Source organism: Tursiops truncatus, chromosome 1 (genome assembly GCF_011762595.2).
Source record: "Tursiops truncatus isolate mTurTru1 chromosome 1, mTurTru1.mat.Y, whole genome shotgun sequence".
NCBI lineage: Eukaryota > Metazoa > Chordata > Mammalia > Artiodactyla > Delphinidae > Tursiops > Tursiops truncatus.
The window spans coordinates 159,600,115-159,621,318 of record NC_047034.1 but is presented as its reverse complement, the minus strand read 5'-3'; the positions used below and the strand labels follow the sequence as shown (position 1 = coordinate 159,621,318).

The 21,204-nt window shown below is 57.6% G+C and overlaps 1 protein-coding gene across 1 annotated transcript in view; it reads right to left on the bottom strand.

The window, feature by feature from the left end:
* SDC3 (syndecan 3) overlaps nucleotides 1-19,745 on the bottom strand; it is a 44,584-nt gene extending 24,839 nt beyond the window's left edge. Inside the window, exons 1-2 of the mRNA XM_033839218.2 lie at nucleotides 19,616-19,745; nucleotides 13,034-13,401 (exon numbers count right to left, since the gene is read on the bottom strand). Of these exons, the coding sequence (XP_033695109.2) occupies nucleotides 13,034-13,401; nucleotides 19,616-19,745 (498 nt within the window). The remainder of the gene's footprint in view (nucleotides 1-13,033; nucleotides 13,402-19,615) is intronic.
* Nucleotides 19,746-21,204: the final 1,459 nt, after the last annotated feature.

The window sequence follows — 21,204 nt, the reverse complement described above, 5'->3', positions numbered from 1 at the left end:
TGCCCCTTTGACCTGCGCTCCCTGGACTCTGGGATTAAGCGCTGGGATTAAGGACGGACACACTCCTGGTCGCTTAGAGCTCCCGCAACATGCATGTGTGCATGTGTGCATGTGTGTGTACATGCAGGTGCACACACGTGAGCACAATGAGGGGCATTTCTGGGCATGTGTACAGGTACACGCGTGTGTGTATACCTTCAGGTTGTCTTAGGTGGGCTCAGATGCCTGTGCAGGCCTGGGTGTGTTGGTGTGAGTACAAGGGCTGCATCTCTGCGAGTGGTCCGTGTGCACCTGGCAGAGTGTGTGTCCCTGTCTCTGGGTGCCTGTGTGTGTTCAGGTATGTTTGTGGGTCTGTGTCGCCACGCGTGTGCACAGGACAGGGTGTGGGCTCAGGTCTACCTGTTCTTTCACGTACACAGATGGGTCTGCACGTGCACGTATTTCTGTCTGTGCACCAACCCCCCCACCCCGAGGTAGGAGAGCGTCTCCCAGCTTCATGCACTGTTCTCCCAGGAGCTGTTAGTACTGCGGCCACCCCAGGTTGTTGGCAGCAAGCCCCCTAGAGCTGAGAAAGTGGAGAGACAGCAACTTGGGGGCTCCTGACTCCCCTGGCCTCACACTTGGGTCACTAAAATAGCTGGTGGCAGAGGAACAGGCCACAAATGTCCCTCCCTTCCCAGACCCCAGGGCCCCCATGCATCAGCACAGACACACAGTAACACACCACAACACACGCAGGCACCCATAAACCCAGCCCCTCGCCCGAACCTAAACAGAAACATGGCCTTAGCTCCGCACGGATAAAGGATCACCCTGGGTGCCACCACAGACTTGCAGACGGTCCCCGGAACTCAGAGCCAGAACCGCCTCTTCTGGAGCTGAGATTGTCCCAAACCAGCCTCCTGGCTCCCCCGCCTCACGGGAGAACAGGATTCACCCATCCAGGGCTCAGCTCCCAGGGGCCACCCAGGGAACTGCCCTGGGGGAGCTGTTCTGCCTCTCAGTGCTGGGGACCCTGAACATCCAAGCTCCGTCTTTGGGCTTGGCATCCTCATCTGAACAGCAAGGTGAGGGGCTGACTTCCTGTGGCCCTTTGCCCTTGAAACTACACTTCTGGAGGGGCGGATGAAGGGAATGGGGGGTTCCAGGCCCAGAGGGCAAGGAGTAGAGTCGTCCCTCTAGCCCTGACCATAAACACCCCCTCAGCCCTCAAGACCCCTGTCCCCCAGGGGACTCTTCGGTTCCGGGCCCCTGAGTCGCAGCCGGGACCCGAGAGGTTCCCATCAGCCCTGAGGAGTGAGTGCGGCAGAGGCCTGGGGGAACCAGAGAAGGAGAGGGAGAGAGAAAAGGATGGGAGAGAAGGGGAGGAACAGCGGGCCGCAGAGGAGGAGGTATGCAGGAGGATGGCCGGTGGAGGGAGATGGAGGGCAGAGGGGGAAGATTTCTCATAACCAAGCCTGAACCTCCCGTAAGGAGGCAGGAAGTACCCTCTTGCCGCGGTGCTCCCCGCTGCCAGCCTCCACTCTCCTCTTCTCCAAGCTCGGGGATCACAGGAGGAGGGGGCTGGGAAGAAAGGAGGAGATGGGACAACAGGGCAGAACCAGAAGTGAAATAGACTGAGGAGGTTCGAAAACATGAAGAAGGAACAATGTAGCAATGTCTGAATTGGGGAAATGAAACAAAGTAATATGTGTGAAGCTGACCAGGGAGATGATATAATGGGGGGAGTAGCTGCTGCAACAATGTATCCAGGTGAGGGCTCCAAGGAGGTAAGGATGTAACCCTGTGGGGAGCCACACACTATGAAGGAAGTAACAGAATTGGGGCTTAGCAAAGAATCCTACAGCTTGTAGAAGAAGAGCAGTGCCTGGGAATCTAGAACAGGGAGACAGGAGAGAAGGGTCTGAAAAAGGGCTCACTGTACCTGGGAGCTGGGAGAAGAGGCTGGTAAATGATTCCCAGAGGAGGGGACATGTGTGCTGGGTTTTGGAGGATGAGCAGGAGTTTGCTGGAGAAGAACAGTCCACAGAGAGTGAACACCATGTGGCAGACATGAAAGCAAGAGAAACAATGTTGTGCTCTATACCCAGCAAATAGCCAGGAGTCTTGGGTGGTAGAAGGGGGTCAAAGGGATGAGGCTGGAGAAGCACACTGAGTGCACTGAGGGGAATCAATTCGGTATAGAGTCTTGGGCATGAGGGCAGCCGGTTGGGTCAGGAAAGGCTTCCTGGGAGAGGTCAGTGGGAGCTGGGCCTGCAGTCTAGGCAGAAAGAGACAAGTAAAGAGAAGAAACGTGGTACAGGGGATGGTGCCCTGCCTAGGAGTCAGGAGACATAGTTCTTAGTCCCAGCTCAGCCACCAACTTGCTGTGTTACTTTGGGGAAGCCATTGTACCTCGCTGAGCCTCGATTTCCCCATGGGCAAAACAAAAAGGCTGAACTAACAGCTCTCAGAAGACCTCACTATGACTCGAGAGCATTCCTTCGGCCTCGGTTTCCCCTTCAGGACAATGACAAGTTGGACAACAGTGTTTCCAAAGACCTTCCAGCTGAAATCATCTTCAGTCCTCTGATCTTTCCCCAGCCTGGGCTGGCCTCAGCCCATGGCCCAACCTGAACAGGAAACATGCAGCAAAGAAGCCCCGTGTGGAAGCCAAGAGTCCCAGTCCCAGCTCGGGGCTCCCCCAGAGCGGGCACACAGGCTCACCCAGCAAGACCTGACTGGCCTTAAATTCATCGTCTCGGGGCACCACACTTTACAGTTTGCAGCACACGTGGTAGCATGGAGCAGAGTTTGTGCATCAGATAGTACTCTGAGGCTAGACCGTTTGGGTTCAAATCCTAGTAAGTGTGCCACTTACTAGCTCTGTGACCTTGGACATGTTTCTTAACCTCTCTGTGCCTCAATTCCCTTTTCTGTAAAACCAAGGTAATAATGGTAGCTCCTTCATAAGGTTGTAAAGATTAAGTGAGCGTTAACTTTTTTTTTTTTTTTTTGTGGTACGTGGGCCTCTCGCTGTTGTGGCCTCTCCCGTTGTGGAGCACAGGCTCCAGACGCGCAGGCTCAGCGGCCACGGCTCACGGGCCCAGCCGCTCCGTGGCATGTGGGATCTTCCCGGACCGGGGCACGAACCCGTGTCCCCTGCATCAGCAGGCGGACTCTCAACCACTGCGCCACCAGGGAAGCCCTTAAGTGAGCTTTTCTACATAAGACATTTGGCAGAGTAACTTGCACATGGCAGGCACTCAACAGGCATAATTCAATATTAACATCACCACATCCATGCTCTTGCTGTCGTCCCATGCCAGCCCCTCAGCCTGGGGCTGCACCCATTTTACAGACCAACATCCTCTACCTTGAGGATGGAACCCAATGCCTTGGTTTGGACTCAAAGCCCACCTTGTGAGCCACTGGAGAATTCTCCCATGCTCCCATGCTCCCATTCTCCCCCTCTGGCCTTCTATTGTTCAGCCCCAAAACACCCCGTGGCACAGGGCCAGGCACCCAGGAGGTGACCAGTGAATGTCTGTTAAATGTAAGAAGCAATACACTCTCATTAGAAACAGCACCGCCTACAGCAATGGCTCTTCCACCCCAAAGGGAGGTATGTTCCCATCTCCACACCTGTCTCTCCCCGAGCTGGGACTTACTACCTTTAACCACACTTCGGTTCCCTAATATACCATGATTTTTCCCACCTCTGAGCCTTTGTCCACCTTGATCCCTCTGCCCATCAATGTGCTGCCATCCTTCAAGGCCTGGAACAAAGGACACCTCCTCCATGGAGCCCTCCCTGATTCGCCAGAGCCAAAACCAACTTCTCTTTCCCCTGACTCACTTCCTCAGCCCCTCATCTAACTAGGAGCTTCCTGAGGTCAGGGAGCAGGTTGAGCCCCCTCAGTGTTCCTAGAGCTCAGCACAGGCCAGACACAGAGCGGACAGCAGTAAACAGTGCCTACAGTGACTGGCAGGTCAGCAGCAGAACTGGGACAAGAACCTAGGCACTGGACTCCCTGCCCAGTTGCTCCTCTCTGCCCAGGAAACCAGACTCACAGCCCAGCCTCCAATTGGCCTGGATCATGTCCCAGAGGCTGGGAAGGAACGTGGTGCTCAGCGCGATGGGCAAGGAAAGGGCCCCTCCTACCCTGGCCCAGGAAGAACCATAGACAGGCCACTTGAAGGAAGCAGGCCTCCTATCCTCCCTACAACCGAGCAGGTCTGTCCTCCCTTCCCAACTGGGCTACCCCAGGTCAGGCCCTGCCCTCTCTGGCCTCTGGTCTTTCTGTTAGTTCCTCAAATGTGAAGACTGGAAAGGCCCCTGGGTCACCCAATCCAATTTCCCCACTTTGCAGATGTGGAAGTAGAGGCTGGGGGGCAGGGGGGGTAGCTGCCCATGGTCACATGACCAGCCGCCTCTCAGATTCACCTCTGAGACCTAACAATCTTAGGGAAAATATAATCATTAAAATAAGTAAAATAAAAGTAACTATTCAGGGCTTCCCTGGTGGCGCAGTGGTTGAGAGTCCGCCTGCTGATGCAGGGGACGCGGGTTCGTGCCCCGGTCCGGGAAGATCCCACATGCCGCGGAGCGGCTGGGCCCGTGAGCCATGGCCGCTGAGCCTGCGCGTCCGGAGCCTGTGCTCCGCAACGGGAGAGGCCACAACAGTGAGAGGCCCGCGTACCGCAAAAAAAAAAAAAAAAAAAAGTAACTATTCAGGAGCAGCTTCCTTTTAACTAGCTGCCAGCTCGTTAACTAGCTGCACCTCCCCCCAGCACTGCTCCTAACCCCAGCCTAGTGAATGAGGCATTATTGGCCCATTTGACAGAGGAGGAGAGTAAGGCTGAGTCAAGGAGTCGCTTGCCCAGGTTCACGATGCTTCTGTGGCAGAGCTGGGATTCGAACCTGTCTGGGGGGAGGGAGGCAGGGCCTCCTGCCTGCTTCTCTTCAATGCCTGCCCTCACAGCACAACACGCCTGCCGCAAACCCACCAAGCAAGGCTCACCGACAAGAGGCAGGACACACGCAAGATACACCTGCACACCCACAGCCCCCAGCACAGGGCCAGGTAGAGAGCAGGTGCTTGATCAATGTCTGCAGAATGAACAAACTAGTCCATCAAAAGACAGGCCCGGTGCCCAAGCCCACGCAGCCCTGAGCCTCCTTGGCCTGCCCGATGCCCCCAAACAACACGGCATCTCAGGCAGCGGCCTCCAGCTGCTTGCTAACTGCCTCACCTGGGGCACACTGCTTAACCTCTTGGGCCTCTGTGTCGCCATCTGTAAAGTGGGGTAACAATACCTACCTCATAGGGTTGTGGTAAGAACTGAGATAAAGCATGTTAAGCACTTGGAACTGTGCCTGGTACGCAGCACGCACTAAGTACCGGCCACTATCACTGTCACCATCACCATCGTGCCTGGCTCCCTGACAAGGGAGCAACTTCAGGGCAGGAGCCAGGTAGAATTCAGCTGCAGACACCCTCACCCCACCCTCAATGGCAGCCTAGCCGTGAGGAGGCGGCAGGAAACATGTGGTAGGTGAGCGAAGGGCTGAGACAGACATGGGCACCCACCCCGGCTGTGGGCCCTGGAGAGGGTGTCAGTACATGGGTGCTGCCAGGCACCCCGAGAAGCAAGAATATCCTTCCCCTGCTCCCACTGTAACAGTCCCCCCGCCTCTCCAGGAGCTCTGCCTGCTCAGTCCCCACACAGCCCCCCAAATCCCACCCCAGGAAGGGAAGACAGGCCTAATGAGCCGCCCACAGTGCCCTGGTGCCCGCAATCGAATTGGCAATCAGTTTGCTGCAATTAGATTCCCCAGATCCTGCTCGCGATTGATTCTAAATTACCCTTATTAAAGTCTGGGCCGGTGAGCAGGGCTTCGGGGGTGGGGGCAGGACAGGTGGGGCCTGGCTGGCAGCTCAGGACGTGCAGAGTTCTAGGAGGGCTTGGGCTAAGGCTGATCCCAGGGTAAAGCAAGCCCATGGCCCAGAAGCGGGGTCTAGGCCCTAACTAGCATCATCCCCCACCCCACACCCACGCCTCAGATTCCCCCCCAGCCCCCCAAGCCCCCACCACTCATCGCTCATCTCAGAAGACCCCAGTCCTGAAGGGGTGCGATAACACGGTCAGCAACAGCGCAGCCAGAACCCAGAGTAGTTGAAAAGCAACTGAACACCCAGCTCCACCCATGCCCAGCCGCGTGAGCTCTGACAGGTGGCCTGACATCTCCAAGCCTCACCAGCGTCAGAAGGCTCAATGAGACCACCTCCCCAGTCCTTGGTCAAGGCCCCAGGCCATCTCTGGGCTTCGGGACTCCCATCTGTGAGACAGCAGGCTACAGGCTGCAGGGCTGCGGGGCCGATGGTCTCTTTAGGGCTCTCTCACCCCTGAGGTCCTATGCAAACAACAACAGTCACCTACTCTGGGCCAGGACCTGTGTGATGAACGGAACACAGCGGAGGTACTCCCCAGCTGCGAGGAAAATGGGGAGAGCCCAGTGTCACCATGTCCATGGCTATATCTCAAACAGCAAGGTCCCTCTGGGGTTCCAGGACTGGAAGGGCGGGCCTGAAGAGTCATCAAGTCCAATCTTCTGCCTCCAGACTTACCCACAGGCTGCCAACAGCTCCAAAGAACCGAATTCCTCATGAACTCAGTACCACGAGGCACTGGAAAGTGCTTCCTCTCATCTGGCCCAAATCCTGCCTGCTGCAACTGGGAGTCCAGGCCCACGTTCTCCCTCTTAGGGTAGCCCGGCGGCGATTCTGCTTTGGGTCATCCACGATCGTTCAAACTTGGTTCCCAAATTCTCCACCCCCAAAAAGCAATTCCTCGGTGAGATCAAGAAAGGGACAGGAAAAGAGCAAAACCAAAGCAGGTATACGGAAGAGATGGCTATTTGCAGGAGCAGAGCCCACTTCTCACCAGGCACTTTATTATTTTGTGTTGTTCATTCTCAAGGAACTCGGAGGCAGAGGTATTCTTAGCTCATTTTAAAGAGGCAACTGAGGCTCAGAGAGGTTAAGTGAACTTGCCAAGATCACATAGCCAGAAATTGGCAGAACCAGGACTTCAACCCTGGTCCAGTTGGCTCTGGGGCCCCTCAAGCTGCACCCTCAGGTTTGGCGACCCCAAAACAGACATAGCACCAAGGCCCAGGTGGGGACCCAGGGGTGGGAAGAAGGCAGACCTCAGCCAGCTGGGGCACGTAGAACCCTCTCCACCTGGTATGAAAGGCCAGCACAGGCATTCCCTGCCCTCCACCCTCAGCAGCCAGGTAGGGAAGGGGCCAGATCACTTGTCAGGGGCCACCCTCACCCCATCCCCCCGCTGGGCCCTCAGCCATTGCCGCTCAGACTCCCCCTGTAATCACGGCTTCCTGTTTGGCGCTGAGACTGGGCCTGGTCAGTGGGGGAGGGGAGCAGACACCCCTCTGGCCAGGGCCTGCTCTGGAGGGAGGGGGGCCGGAAGTGAGGCCTACCCGGCCTCCTGGAATCTTGGGAGGCTGGGAGCCAAGGCAAGGGGAGTGGGTGTCAGCCAACAAATATTTACCAGGCGTCGGCCTGATGTTCCCAGGATGTGGTGGAACATTAGGGGGGACAGCAAGACAAGCCAGGTGGTCTGGGACCAGCACAGACCCTGCTCGCTGCTTCAGGGGGCAGTTGGGGGGTGAGCAAGGGGCTGGACCCTGGGGCAGCCTCGGGCTCCAGTCACCCTGCCCCCCACCGCGGACACAAAATCACAGGGCTCCAGCAGCTGGGCTGGAGCCCAGAGCCACAGGGCCTGCGTCCCACACAGAAGCGATGACCGCACCTTGGCGCTCAGACCGCAGGCCCACCCCATACGGCCCCCTGGCGCCTCCGAAGCCACGGGCACACACCTTGGACCCAGCAGGACTCTGCCAGCCTCACTGTCACCCCAACTCACCTCCAAAGTAGACAACACAAAGCCCCAGCCCGGGCTCCAAAGTTCACAGTCCTGGCTTCCCTCCTTCCTTCCTTCATTCATTCACTCATTCATTCATTCAAACCATTCAATTCTGGGCCAGGCAAAGAGTTGGACTTGGGGGTTCAGCAAAGAACAAGGCAAACACAGAGCCTCCCTAAGGCGCTCATGGTCTATCAAGAAAGTATTCTGATACTTCTCCTGACTGCTGTGTGACCTCCAAGTCACTCCCCCGCTCTGAGGCTCAGACACTCAGGCCAGAGAAAACCTTAGGTGCAAGGGGGCCAGGACTCAGGGATGGGGTGGTAAGGATGTACATTTGGGTTCCACACAACTTTCTCAGGGCCAGAGGGGATTAAAGGCAGGCCTGGTCGCCTATGCAGAGAGTGAGCCACACACTGGGGGCATCCAGTGTGTGCACAGGGGGAACGGTGGCTTTTTTAGACCCCTCTCATTCTGAGGTTCTAAACATTTCCCCTGTCCTGTGCCATGATCACATGATCCAGACACAAGCCCCCGCACCCCCCAATCTTGTTGACTCCCGGCACAGTTTATAAAGCTCTCCCTTGACCCGTCGCCCATGACCTTCAGAATAGCTCGTTTACAGATCACAGAGCCTTATGAGGCAGTGGAGGAGCAAGGGCTCCAGGGCCAGACCCGTCCCCCGCCCCATGCAACATGCCTCCAAGGCTACAGTGAGAATTAAATGAAAAAAGATAGAGACACGCCCGGCCCAGAGCCTGGCAATGAGCAGGCATTCATGATACAGCTAATGTGGGCATAATTTGCGGGTAAGGAGGGCCCAGAGAGGTAAGTACCTTGCCCAAGATCACACAGCAAGAGAGGGTAAAATTAGGCCTGCGGCCCAGTTCTATTAGCCTGCCAGGCCCTGGCTCAATCCAGCTCTGCCACTTGCCAACTGTGTGACGCTGAGCAAATCACTTAACCTCTCTGTGCCTCAGTTTTCTTCATCTGTAAAATGGGAGTTCTAACAATTCCTACCTCCAAAGATTATCATGAGGATTAAATGAGCCAATGCATATAAAGTGCTCAGTGGGCAGGGCTCTCAGTCTGCTTTAGCTGCTCTTTGTATTATTAAGCCCTCAGAGGTGTGGAAGCTGCCTCCCAAATCATGGCCTCAGCCACTGCCAGGCTCACCACCTCCCAGCCCCAGCTGTCTCAGTTTGCTCCAGCCTTCAGGAATCCTATTACAGCCCCTTCTAGAACAACCCATCCCTCTCCCCGCAAGCAGCTCTGGGGCATGGTCCCAGCTCCAATGGGAGGGGCAGGAGGGAGGCCTGCAGCAAGACCTGGCTTCTAGGGGAAGCTCTGTCTTGACTCTCTCCTCTCCACGATGCCCCTCTCATCCACCCCACTTCTGCCCCAGCATTTTCCAGATGTCAAGCCCAAAGCTGTCCCTGCCCCAGCGCTGCCCTGGGGCCTCCCAGGACCCCATGCCCCAATCCATGGGGTAGGAGCAGCCATTTGCTTTCAAAAGGCCACACTGCTTTTTCTCCAGCAGAGGTCAACCCCACACCAATCCCCAATATGAGGGAACGAGAAACACACTGAATTTGTAGCTGGGGGCACTGTGCTGCTCCCCAGGGAGCAGAAAGCACCAGGTTCCAATCCCAACTCAGGCATGAGAATGGTGTGACCCCCCCCCCCCCGACCAATAACATCCCTAATAATAATTGTATACATCAAGTATTTGTCCCCAGTTGACAGGTAAGAAAGCTGAGGGTCAGGGCAGGCTACAGCTTACTCAGTGTCACATGGCAACCATTTTTATAGCTTAGCTTAAAACCTCCTCCTCCAGGAAGCCCTCCCTTGCCCTCCGGGCTCCCTTCTGGAAAGGCCCCATCTCCTGAGAGCTCACTGGCAAGCTGTGCTCAGTCTCCCCAAGGAGATTATTTTCTCATCACAACACCCCTGTGAGGCTGGCACTGTTATTGTCCCCATTTTACAATGAGGACGTTGAAACAGAAATCCCTTACCCAAAGTTTCTGTCCCTGGAGCCCCTGCCACCTTGGGTGCTAACAGCAACAGATCCCTATGGTATCCCTGTGTCAGGGCCTGGCCTGGAACAGTCTAGGGGTCCCCAACGTTTAATTTTTAAAGTGAGAACAATCTTGCCCTGGCAACCCAATGTTCACAGTCAACCAGAGGAGCTGGAGGGAAGAGGAGTAGGGAGCTCCTGGATACCTGAAATTGTGGGGGTGGGGAGGGAGCAGGAACCACCAGGCATGGGGCTGGGGATTCAAAAGAATTCCTGATTGATTTCCCCTTCCCATGGTCCCTCACCCTACCACCCCCCATCCCTACCACATTCCCAAACACAGAATGGCAACCTTGTAAAAGAACAAGTGAACACTTGCTGACTGTTACTATGCGCCAGGCACTGTGCTAAGAGCTTTATATGTTAACCCCGCTCATTCTCCTCTTCTCCCCATTTTACAGAGGTGGAAATGAAAGCACAGAGAGGTTAAGTAACTTTCTCAAGGTCACATAGCCACAAAACAGTGAACTCCCAACATTGGGAATTCAAACAAGGCTAAGTGACACCTAAATCCCTTTCAGCCCTGAGCATCTAAAGAACAGTTTTCAAGCTGAAATTTCCAGGATCCCCAAACTCTGGGTCTTTCTGGGCAGTGACTTAAGTACAGCAACTGAAGTGGCCCTGAAGGCAGATGTCTCTCAGAGTCATAATTAGCTGGTCTCTCAGGAGAGGACTCCCAGAGCAGATGCCAGAACACACATGCACACACCCCAACTCACCATCTGCAGCGCGAGTGAGCCCCACTACTCCTACTGAGGCCATCCTGGAAGCTGCTCCCCCCCACACACACATACACTCCTTTTCAAGCTGGTGGGCACCTAGGTGTCATCCTGCCCTTCCCCTACCCTGAGCCAGCCACTGCCCATCCCAGTGATGTCCTGGGAGGCCCCCGCCACGGAGGCCACTCCTGGAGTCATCCTGGTTGGGGCTCTTCTGGTCTAATCTCAGTCGCTCCTGCTGCAGGCATCATGGTGTGCCTCCCTGGCCACTGGTCACCACCCATTAACCCTCTGCCTCCCAGGCCAGATGAGGTGACGTCCCTGCTCGGCAGCCGGGCCCCTGGAAAGGTGTGAAGCCTGGAGAGGGATGCCCCCCTGCCTCATCCGGAGCCCCACCCCTCCTCTCCTCCAAGTCAAGCCCACCATCTGAGCCTCCAGGCCCAGACCCCGGGGGTGTGATTTACCTGCCACCCAGTACTGGGTCTGAGCCACACCCACTCTACCTCGGCCTCAGACCCAGGGGCACCCTGCCTCATCGGGGCCTTTCACCTCCGTACGCTCATTTAATTCTTTCCACCACCTCACGGGGCACGGATTACGAGCCTTGTTCTATGGATGAGGAAAAGTTGTTCGGCGAGGGACGTGACTTGCCCAGGGGTCACCCAGCTCGGGATCCTGCTGGGCGGCCAGGTCTAAAGCATGCTGTCCGGTGTCCCTTTCATTCATCACACACCAAACACTGACTGAGCTCTTCCTGTGGGTGAGCACACACATCCTCTCACTTAATCTCTCAGGAGGGTGTTATTAGCCCCGTTCCACAGAGGGGGAAATGGAGGCTCAGAGAGGTGAGATAACTTGTCCAAGGTCACACCACGAATCAGGGGAGGGATCAGGATTTGAACCCAAGGCTGTGTGATTTCCACATCTTTGATTTCAAAGATGGTCTTCCAGAAGTGTAGCTGAGAAAGTAACCCAGCTGCTAGGATGGGCTGGGTCCCTGTCCCTCCCAGGGACCTCTTTTCCTCACCCCACCCGGGGAATAACTGGGGATGAGGCACCCAGCCCACCGGGCCCCTTACTTAGCCTGGCATTCAACACTCCCCCCCACCCCAGCTCACAGTCCCCAGATGGGAAAGGCTGAGGAGTAGCCTGCCTGTCCAAGATGCAACCTCTGAGTCCCTGCCTGACCTCCTCCCATTTCACAGACTGGCCAACTGAGGCCCAAAGAGACTTGCAGTGGAGGAGTAGACACCCGGGGCGGGGGGTTTGCCTGCGAGGCCTGGGTCCCTCTCAGCCTGGGGAACGGGGGACAGGCATAGCTCCTAGAACCAACCAAGGGGATCAGGCCTAGAAACCCCCCAGTTCATGCCCAGGCCAGGCTCCAGACACGTGCCCATAGGGAACTCACTTGGGACCTGGGTCCCTCAAAGGGGAGGAGGTGGCCTTTCCTCCTGCTCCCCCTGATGGAGCTGGGACTGAGCTCAACCCCACGGCTGCTGCGGTCACTCAAAGGAACACCCAGGGGTCACCTCATACATACTCACCGCTACCTGCACACTCGGCCCCACTCAGGGGCGCATGCTCCACGCACGGGGTAACCCATGCACCTGCCAACACACGCCTGCACACACACGCACACACACTCCCATGGGCTGGAGCACACACCCACCACAGAGATCTCCCCCTCAACACACTCCCCTCTTGTAGGCACACACAGCATGGCCAACAGTCCCCAGCCCGTCTCCGGCACACACCGTGCACAATGGGTCACCCTGACACGACCACACGCAGGTGGGGCACGACGGCCCCCATCCATGGGGAGGGACTGGTCCTCACGCCTCATCCTTCACCCGTGCACACCCCACAGGTCCCAGCACCCTCCACGGAGGTGGCCACACAAGCGGTCACACTCACCCACTCCCTCAGGTCACCTTCACACAGGTCCCCTTCACCCCTCCCCCTCCCCGGGCCCCCCTGCCCTCCCGCCGCGACCCTCGGAGGGAGGAACCTAACGCACACCCTCCCCCAGCAGGGGGAGGCGACCCGATTCCCTAAAAGTGGCCGCGGTCCGGGCACACCCACGAAGCAAAGCCACGTCTGCTCAGACCTGAGACACGCCCAGCGCGGCCCCGCGCCCGGACCCCAGCCCAGACCCCAGGCCGCCCACGGGGAAGGGTCCCGCCCCCGGGGAAACGAGCCCCCGGGGAAACGAGCCCCCGGGAGGCGCGGGCGGCCAGGCACTGGACCCCCGCCCCCCCCCAGGCCGGCGCGGCGCGCAAGCCGGGGCGCGGGAGCGGGAAGCACTCACCCCCGCGGCGCGCCCCGCCAGCAGCAGCAGCAGCAGTGGCGGCAGGAGCAGCCCGCGGGCCCCTGGCCCGGCCGCGGCTCCGGCCCCAGCGCCAGCCCCGTGGGCGGCCCCGGCGCGGTGCGGCGGACCGGGCTTCATGGCGGCGGCGGCGGCGGCGGCGGCGGGCGGGCGCCTTTGTTCCCGAGGCGGCGGCAACGGCGGCGCGGCCCGGCGGCTGGCCCGGCGCGCTCTCGGTCGGCGCTCCGGCTCGGCGGCCCGGCTCCGCCCGGCAGCTCCGCGCCCACGGCCGCCGCGCCTGCAGGAAGCGTGCGCCGCCGCCAGGCCGCCCCCAGCGCGGGAGGCGGGGCGGGGAGGGGCGGGGCTGGACGCTGAGCTCCCCCCGCAGCCCGGGCCGCCCGGGTGCCCCCGCGCCCCACACGCGCCCGCCCGCCCGCCGCGGGATGAGGCGGGGGGGGGGGGGGGGGTACGTGCGACCCGAGACGGGTGGCCGGCCTCGCGGAGGCTTGCTCTGGGGACGGGGCCGTCGCAGGGCTTGGAGGGGAAGGACCCCGCGTGGGGATGCGGGGTACGACCGGGCTTGTCGGAGGGTCTGGGTAGATGGGTCGCATCTGCGTGACCATTAATACCCTCCCCGCTAACGACTCGGTTCACTGGCTCTCCCAGGACCCATCACCCCCGCCCTCAAGCCGGTCCACAGAGGGGGACAGAGGTCATCCGAGTCCATTGGGCTTTGATGTCTCCACGGGTGGGCAACGGGAACTCAGATCAGGCGTGGCCCCCTTTGGGCCCTGTCACTGGGGTGGGCAGACCTGGCCTAGTGCTGCTTCCCCACCAGCTGTGTGACCTCAGGCAGGTGTCCCCAGCTCTCTGAGACTCAGATTCCTCACTGTAGGATGCAGACCCCCCTACCCCTGCCCCACATTCCTTTTCCCAAACGTGGTCATTGTGCGTTTCTCTGGTGCCTTTATCCCCACCTGACATACGATGCACTGCACTTACCCACTGGGGTCTCCCACCACTAGTACATGAGCCCCAGGAGGGCAACGGTTTGTGTCGTCTTGTTCACTGCTGTGTCCCCAGCACTAGCCCAGGGCCTGGTGCGTAGCAGTGGCTCAATACAAATTTGTTGAATCAATGAATGTGTTTCCCACTCACCTCCCAGTCACCCCCACCCACCTGTTTTGGGAGAAGAAGGGGGTAAATATTTATTTAGCCCTTACCCATGCCAAGTGCTTTACAGGGGTTATCTCATCTCACCCTCTCAGTGACCCCATGAAGTAGGTGCTGTCAATAGTTCCACTTCCTAGATGGGAAACCGAGGCCCAGAGAGGGGAGGTTATTTGCTAGCACTGGCAGGCGGAAAGTCTTTGCCCTCAGCCCCCATGTCCCCACACCCAGTGCAGGGCCTGCCCTCAGGAGATGGGAAATCATTGAGCTGAAACTGGAACAATTCCCCCAAGGAAAAGGGAACTGAAACCAGGACTCACGGAGCCAGTAAGGGTGAGTGCCGGGTGGGCCGGTGGAACAGACTCGGGCACCAGCCATGATTTGGGGGTGTCAGAGGAACCTGGACTGGTCCTTCAGGGGCCTTGAGAGGAGGTCCAGAGGTCAAAGTTCAGCTCATTAGGCGGAGCTGCATTAGGTGTTCCCTGAAAGGGAGTGAGAGCCCCATCCCTAAAGGGTATGTAAGGCCAGGCCAGCTGCCCTTTGGCGGAGATTTGGAGAGGGAGGGAAACTTTCCAACTCTCTGAGATTCAAAAATTCCTAGGAATTCTGAGGTCCCAGCCTCTGGGAATCCCAGTGCCAAACCTTGAGGAATTCTGACCCTTGGGCACCTTGGGAAGATGGATGGAGAGGGGCTGATGGGACCCCGTAGGTGGGGAGCTGGTTCCAGTTGGGGCAGCACAGCTTGGAGTTGAAGAGTTCTGGCTCTGGGTTGGGCAGAGCCTGGGTTCAGATCTCAATTCTGCCAGTTGTGAGCTGGGTGACTCTAGATGAGTGAGTTTACCTCTCTGAGCCTCAGTTTCCCAACTGTAATATGGGAATAGTGACCACATGGGGTTCATTTATTCGTTCATTCGTTTATCATCCAAAGGTAAAGTGAGTGCCTGTGTGTGCCACACACAACACCGGCCCAGGGCCAGGTGCCAGGTTGTGAAGATTAAATGAGCTCTTCCTGACTTGGTACTGGGGGTTCAATAAAGGTGGCTGGGATGATGTTTATAAAGTAAGGGACCAGATGTAGGGACAGTCACCTCCCAGAGGGGCTGCTACAGGCCCAGGGAACAGGCTGGTTCTGAGGAGCCCCCAAAGGGCAGAGTTGGGGCCAACAGGGTGAGGGTAGGGGGTATGAGACGCCAGTTGTCAGCTCTGTGCAAGGAAGGACTTTGGAACAGTTGGAACTGGCCGCAGATGGCAGTGGCTACTCTGAGAGGTAGTGAGTACTCTGTCTTGGCAGGTATACAAGGCTCCAAAAACTAGCGATCAGGAAGGCCATTAGAACAGTCTCCATGCACAGGATGGGCCGTGAGCATGGCCCACCTTCAGAAGTTCCTGCCGGTTCTAAGACTTCTGGGGACATTCCCGGTGGCACAGTGGTTAAGAATCTGCCTGCCAATGCAGGGGACACGGGTTTGAGCCCTAGTCCAGGAGGGTCCCATATGCTGCGGAGCAATTAAGCCCGAGCGCCACAATTACTGAGCCTGCGCTCTAGAGACCGCGTGCCACAACTGCTGATCCCACGAGCCACAACTACTGAAGCCTGTGCGCCTAGACACCGTGCTCTGCAACAAGAAAAGCCACCGCAATGAGAAGCCCACGCACCACAACGAAGAGTAGTCCCCGTTCACCGCAACTAGAGAAAGCCCACGTGCAGCAACGATGACCCGATGCAGCCAAAAATAAATAAATAAAATAAATTTATTTTTTAAAAAAAAGACTTCTGGCAGCAGCAGCCCTCTTCCCTGACGTCCTGAGGAGGGGGAGGGGGAAGATCTTTGGGCTGGGCAGGCCAGGAACGCCATCTGCTGCTCCTCAGAGATACCGGTCACAGCCCGAACTGAGCCAGGTCTGGGCCCCGCCGCTCTCATGCCACTCCTCACCAACCCCACCCCCCACCCCTCCATCCCCCCCATCCCCCGCTCTGTTCCTCTGGGGTTCACAGCTGCCCACATTCACCGCATTCCAGCACCCGATGCTCCGTGTAGTTCCCCTCCCCCACGCCTACCTGTGCATTGGAGCCAAGTCCCCGCATCTCAAGGTCTCCCTCACCTGCCCTCCCCATCCACACAGGCACCTGCTGCTGCCCCCCTCCCAGCTCAACTCCCACGGCCCACTTGGCCCCTCGGGAGAGCCTGCCTGACTTCCTTGGGCAGGGCTGGTCCTGCCCTGGCCAGTGCCCATCCTTGCCCTCCCCCCCTTTCAGTCTCTACTGTCTGTCACCACCCCCCACTGAAGTGGGAGCACCTCAGTATCCCCAACAGACAATAATCACGGAACCCAAACAGAGCTGACTATATGCCAGGCATGGCTTTACAAAGTGCACACTGACATTATCCCCACTTTAGATGATGAGTCGAGACACAGAGAAGTTAGGAGATGTGTCCAAGGTCACACAGCTGGCGAGTGAGAGCTAAGCTCTTGACCCAGGGTCTTAATGGTCACACTGTAATGCCAGGGGCAGAGGTCTGTTGGGGAGTATTTGATGAGTGAGTTAAAGAGTCAGTGAGGGGATTCACACTGTCACATGGACACAACCAATTGGTGGACGCACTCAGATGAGCCTGGAAACCAGATAACCCCCCACAGGCATGCCTGACAGCCAGGCCTCACCACCCTTCCCAATGAGACCTTTCTCTGCCCTTGGCCAGGGCTCCTGGCTCCAACAAGGCAGCAAAAGGGAAGTGGAGGCCTCAGCCGGCATCTCTGAGCTCCAGGCCCGAGCTGCCTTATTTGGAGTTGCATTTCTGGGCCTGGCACACAGTAGGTGCTCAGTAGTGGTTGCCTGACGCCACCTGCCCCCGGAGGTTTGGCTAAACAGACTGGCTCTTTGGAACTCACACTGCCATGGAATAATGAGAGCCAGGACCTCCTGAGGGCTTGCGCTTCGCCAGGCACTGTTCAGGGCACCAGCCAGGAGCGCTGTCCCTCACTCCTCCCCACAGCCGTGTGATCTGTGTACAACGAACACACTTGCCTCCCAGCTTTGTGGCCGAGAGGAACCCTTCCAGCGGAGCCTGGCACACAGGGAGCACGATGCATTCGTTCGCTCCTTACTGGTTCCCCATTTTACAGTTGGGGAAACTGGGGCCCTGAGGGGCTGGGTGACTGGCCCCGGGTTACACAGCCAGGAAGTGAGAGTGCTGACAGACCACTGCTGTGCCCTCCCCTGTGACCACAGGGGACTTGGCGATCCTAACTGACCCTCCAGCTCAAGACAGTCACAAGCCTGGGAAAACCAGTCTTTGCCTCTCCTGGGCTGCCCCTACCTCCCCCCTGCCCCCTCTGCACCCTCCTTCTCCTATCGTAACTTCCAGCCTTGCCCAGGACTCAAGATGGAGGCCAGAACCCGGGTTTGCTTCTGAGAAAAGTCTGAATGAAATCAGTCCTGACGTTATTGACCCCGAAATCAGGAACCAAAGCAGGATTCTGGCAAGAAGGCTCTGATCTAGGGCCCACAGAGGGCACGCGGGGAGACTCTGGCTGTCTGTCTGCTGCCCCAGCAAGTATCACGGGATAAGCTGAGCGGCTGCTGAGGGAGTCCACAGGGCCCGGGCGAGAGTGGGAAGGCTTGGCCTCCATCTGTGGGGGGCCCCCTACCTGCCCAGGGACCTACCTGTGTGAGGGTCTCAAAGGGCCATGCCTCGAGCCTTTCCTGAGCACCTCACCCCGTGTTCTGGGCAAGTCCTTTCAAGATGAAGGGTGGGTGATGCCCCCCTGGTACACAGCTGCCAGGCATGGGGCCAGGATTTGAACCCAGGCCTCTGCTAGGTCTGTGAGCTGGGGGTTTGCAAACTAAGGACCCAGAGGGTTCCCGGGAGGCCCCTTGAGTCAGGTGTGGGGATGGGGGAGGAAGTCTGATTTTGTTTGAGATGAGTGCGCCGGGGGCCTCACAGCAGGGCTGGCCATGCAGGAGGGGCAGGTGGATGCAGAAACCCTGTCTCCAGGTCAGTCTGGCCCAGGTGCCAGGCCAGCCAGGGCAGGGTGGTAGCGGCATGTGGGGGAGGAATCGCCGAAACAGCAACTGTTCCAAGAGAGAGGTGGACTCTGCCCTCAGGCTGGGCAGGGATGAAAACAGGTATAGGTCCGACTCTGTGGGGCCTGAAGCTTATACAATTTGAGGGGGTCACGAATACAAAATTAGGAACAAGGCTTTGGAAGGGGGTTGTGCCAGTGAGGGGCCCTGAAGCTTAAGCTTAATTAATTTTACATTAATTGTGAACAGAAGCCCACGGCCCCGCCAGATGCCATCCACAGTCTAGCAGAGCCAGCAGGGAGACTGGGCAGGGAGGGGCTAACCTCACTCTGAGGTTTTGGGTGTCGTGGAGGGAATACAGGAAGGCTTCATGGTGGTGGTGACGCCTCCGCTGAGCCATGGCGGGCCAGCCTTGGAGAGCGGGTGCTCTGAAGTGGTCACACTGAGGCTGCACCCACCCGGGAGGGAGGAGAGCTTCTGAAGTCTTGAGCTCGAGCTGGAGGCTTCAGAGGTCCTGTGTGTGGATGAGGCTGAGAAGATTCTGCAGGTTTGCTCCCTGTAACCTAGAATGACAGTACGTAGGGCCTGGAGCTGCTCTCCTCACTCCACCCCTTCATCTGCCCATCTCACAAGTAAGAAAACTGAGGCCTGAAAGGTAGAAGTGACTGACCGCAGGTCACGCAGTCAGTCTGCGGCAGAACCTAGGCTGCTTTGCTACCTGCCCTGGGGTTCGCTCTACCCACCCCCTTCTCCTTGACTGATTGCCCTGTTGTTTGCAAAGACTCTTGAGGTAGGACCCATCCCACAACCAAGACCTCATTCAAATCCAAGACCCTGACTCCTTGTGGCCCCCTTTAGCCAGTGTAAGGCCACAGGGCTCAGAAGTGACTGTCGGGTTGGGGGAGGGGGGAGAGCCCAGGCCCAGGAGCTGTGTTCACACACCTGCCCTCTTCCCTTGGATGGGGGAGAGGAAGGAGAGAGGGGAAGGGTCAGCAGAGATGCTGAGGAAGAGGAGACAGCAGGAGGTGATGAGGGCACTGCCATTCCAGAAGCCATTTCACTCACACACCCCCGTTCCTGGGAATAAATTGCACATTTGAAGTCATTTCCCTGGAAGAAAAAAAAGCCTCTCTAAAAATATATTTTCTTTCTCACCTCATCCTGGGGCTAGAGCAGCCCAGCTGGGTGACAACCAAAAAAGCCAGTGGAGGAGAGTGACCTGGAATTGGGGAAGGTGGGGCGAGGGGAGAGTGAGAAGGCTTGGGGGGGGTGGGAGACCCTCCTGCCCCAACACCATGGAATCTGAGTGAGTACGACTGTCACCGAGATATTTCATGTGTCTTGTGGGGCTTTTATCTTTGAGACTCACAGAGGCTAGCAAAGCTCACCCTCATGTTCCTGAGCCCCTGCTGTGGGCCAGTCACAGATCCAGGTGCTAAGGGAGTTGCCGTCCCAGGGCAGGGGGTGGGCAAGGAGCAAGGCCAGTTGGCCCTCCGCATCCTCGGGTTCTACATCCATGGACTCAACCAACCTTGGATGGAAAATACTTGGAAAAAAATTCCAAAAAGTTTCAGAAAGCAAAACATGAGTTTGCCACACGCCGGCAACTATTTACATAGTGTTGACATTGCATTAGGTAGTATAAGGAATTTAGAGATGATTTAAAGTGTACGGGAGGATGCGCGTAGGTTATATGCAGATATTATGTCATTTTATATGAGGGACTTGAGCACCGGTGGATTTTGGTATCCACAGGGGTCCTGGAACCCATCTCCCATGGATACTGAGGGGGCGACTGTAACTGCATTCACGTGGCACAGACAGGTCCCTGCTTCGTCCCTCACCCTCTGTGTGGCCCTGAGCAGGTCACTCTCCTTGCTCTGGGCCTCAGTCTTCTCATCTGCAAATGGATCAGACCTGGGGACACCAAACTTAATTCCCAGCTTCCTGCAAGGGGCCCTGGGAAGGGGCATGGCAGAGGGCAAGAGTGGGGGGGACTCTGGCCCCTGGGCTCTGAGGAGAGGCCTGGGGGATTCTGGGGTCAAATTCTGGCTCTGCCACTTCCTGGCCAGTGACCTGGGGCCACTTTTCTTCCCATGGAGGTTAAAGCAACTGCTCCCCTCTCCCAGAGTTTGAGGCAGGTGAACAACGTAACACAGGGCAGCACCCAGCTCAGGGCAAGACCCACAGTCACAACTCAATTATCCACTATTTTCAGTCATTCTCAGCTTGGTCCACTCCTGGCCTAAGGAGCATGGGCCGGGGAACTCTCCACTGGGTCTGAGAGACAGAGGCTGAGGCAGCTCTGGCACGGGACAGCTGTGGCTTCCTGGGAGTCCCTGGTGCAGCCCCACCCAAAGACATGTCTCTACCCTGGGCTCTGAGGAGCACCAGGAAGTTTCCCGGAATCCTGGTGAGGGGCAGCTGGTGGGGGTGGGGTAGCCAGGGGCAGAAACAGGCTCTCCAAGGCCAGGACAGAGCAGGGCGGCATGTGCCTCACTGGAGAAATGAGAAATGGGCCTTCCTGGGCTACACCAGTTCTCGTGCTGTGTATTAGTTATCTATTGCTATGTAACAAATGACCCCCCAACCCAGCAGCTTAAAACAGCAAGAAACATTGACTATCTCACCCAGTTTCTGTGGGTCAGGAGTTCAGGGGCAGCTGAGAGGGGTGGTTCTGGTTTGGGGTCTCTTATGAGCCTGCAGTCAGGATGTCAGCCAGGCTTACAGTCATCGAAGGCCTGAAGGGGCTCCAGGCTCTGCTTGCAAGATGGCAAGTGTGACTGGCGAGTTAACCCCAGTCAACAGCAGGGGCCCTCAAGTCCTCATCATGGGCCTTGCCACAGTGTCCTACAAAGTGTCCCAGAGGAGCAAGCTGGAGCTACAGTGTCCTGTGTGGCCCAGCCTCAGAAGTCATACCCCACCCTTTTCATAATGTCCTGTTGCTTCCAGGCAGCCCTATTCCACGCAGAACACA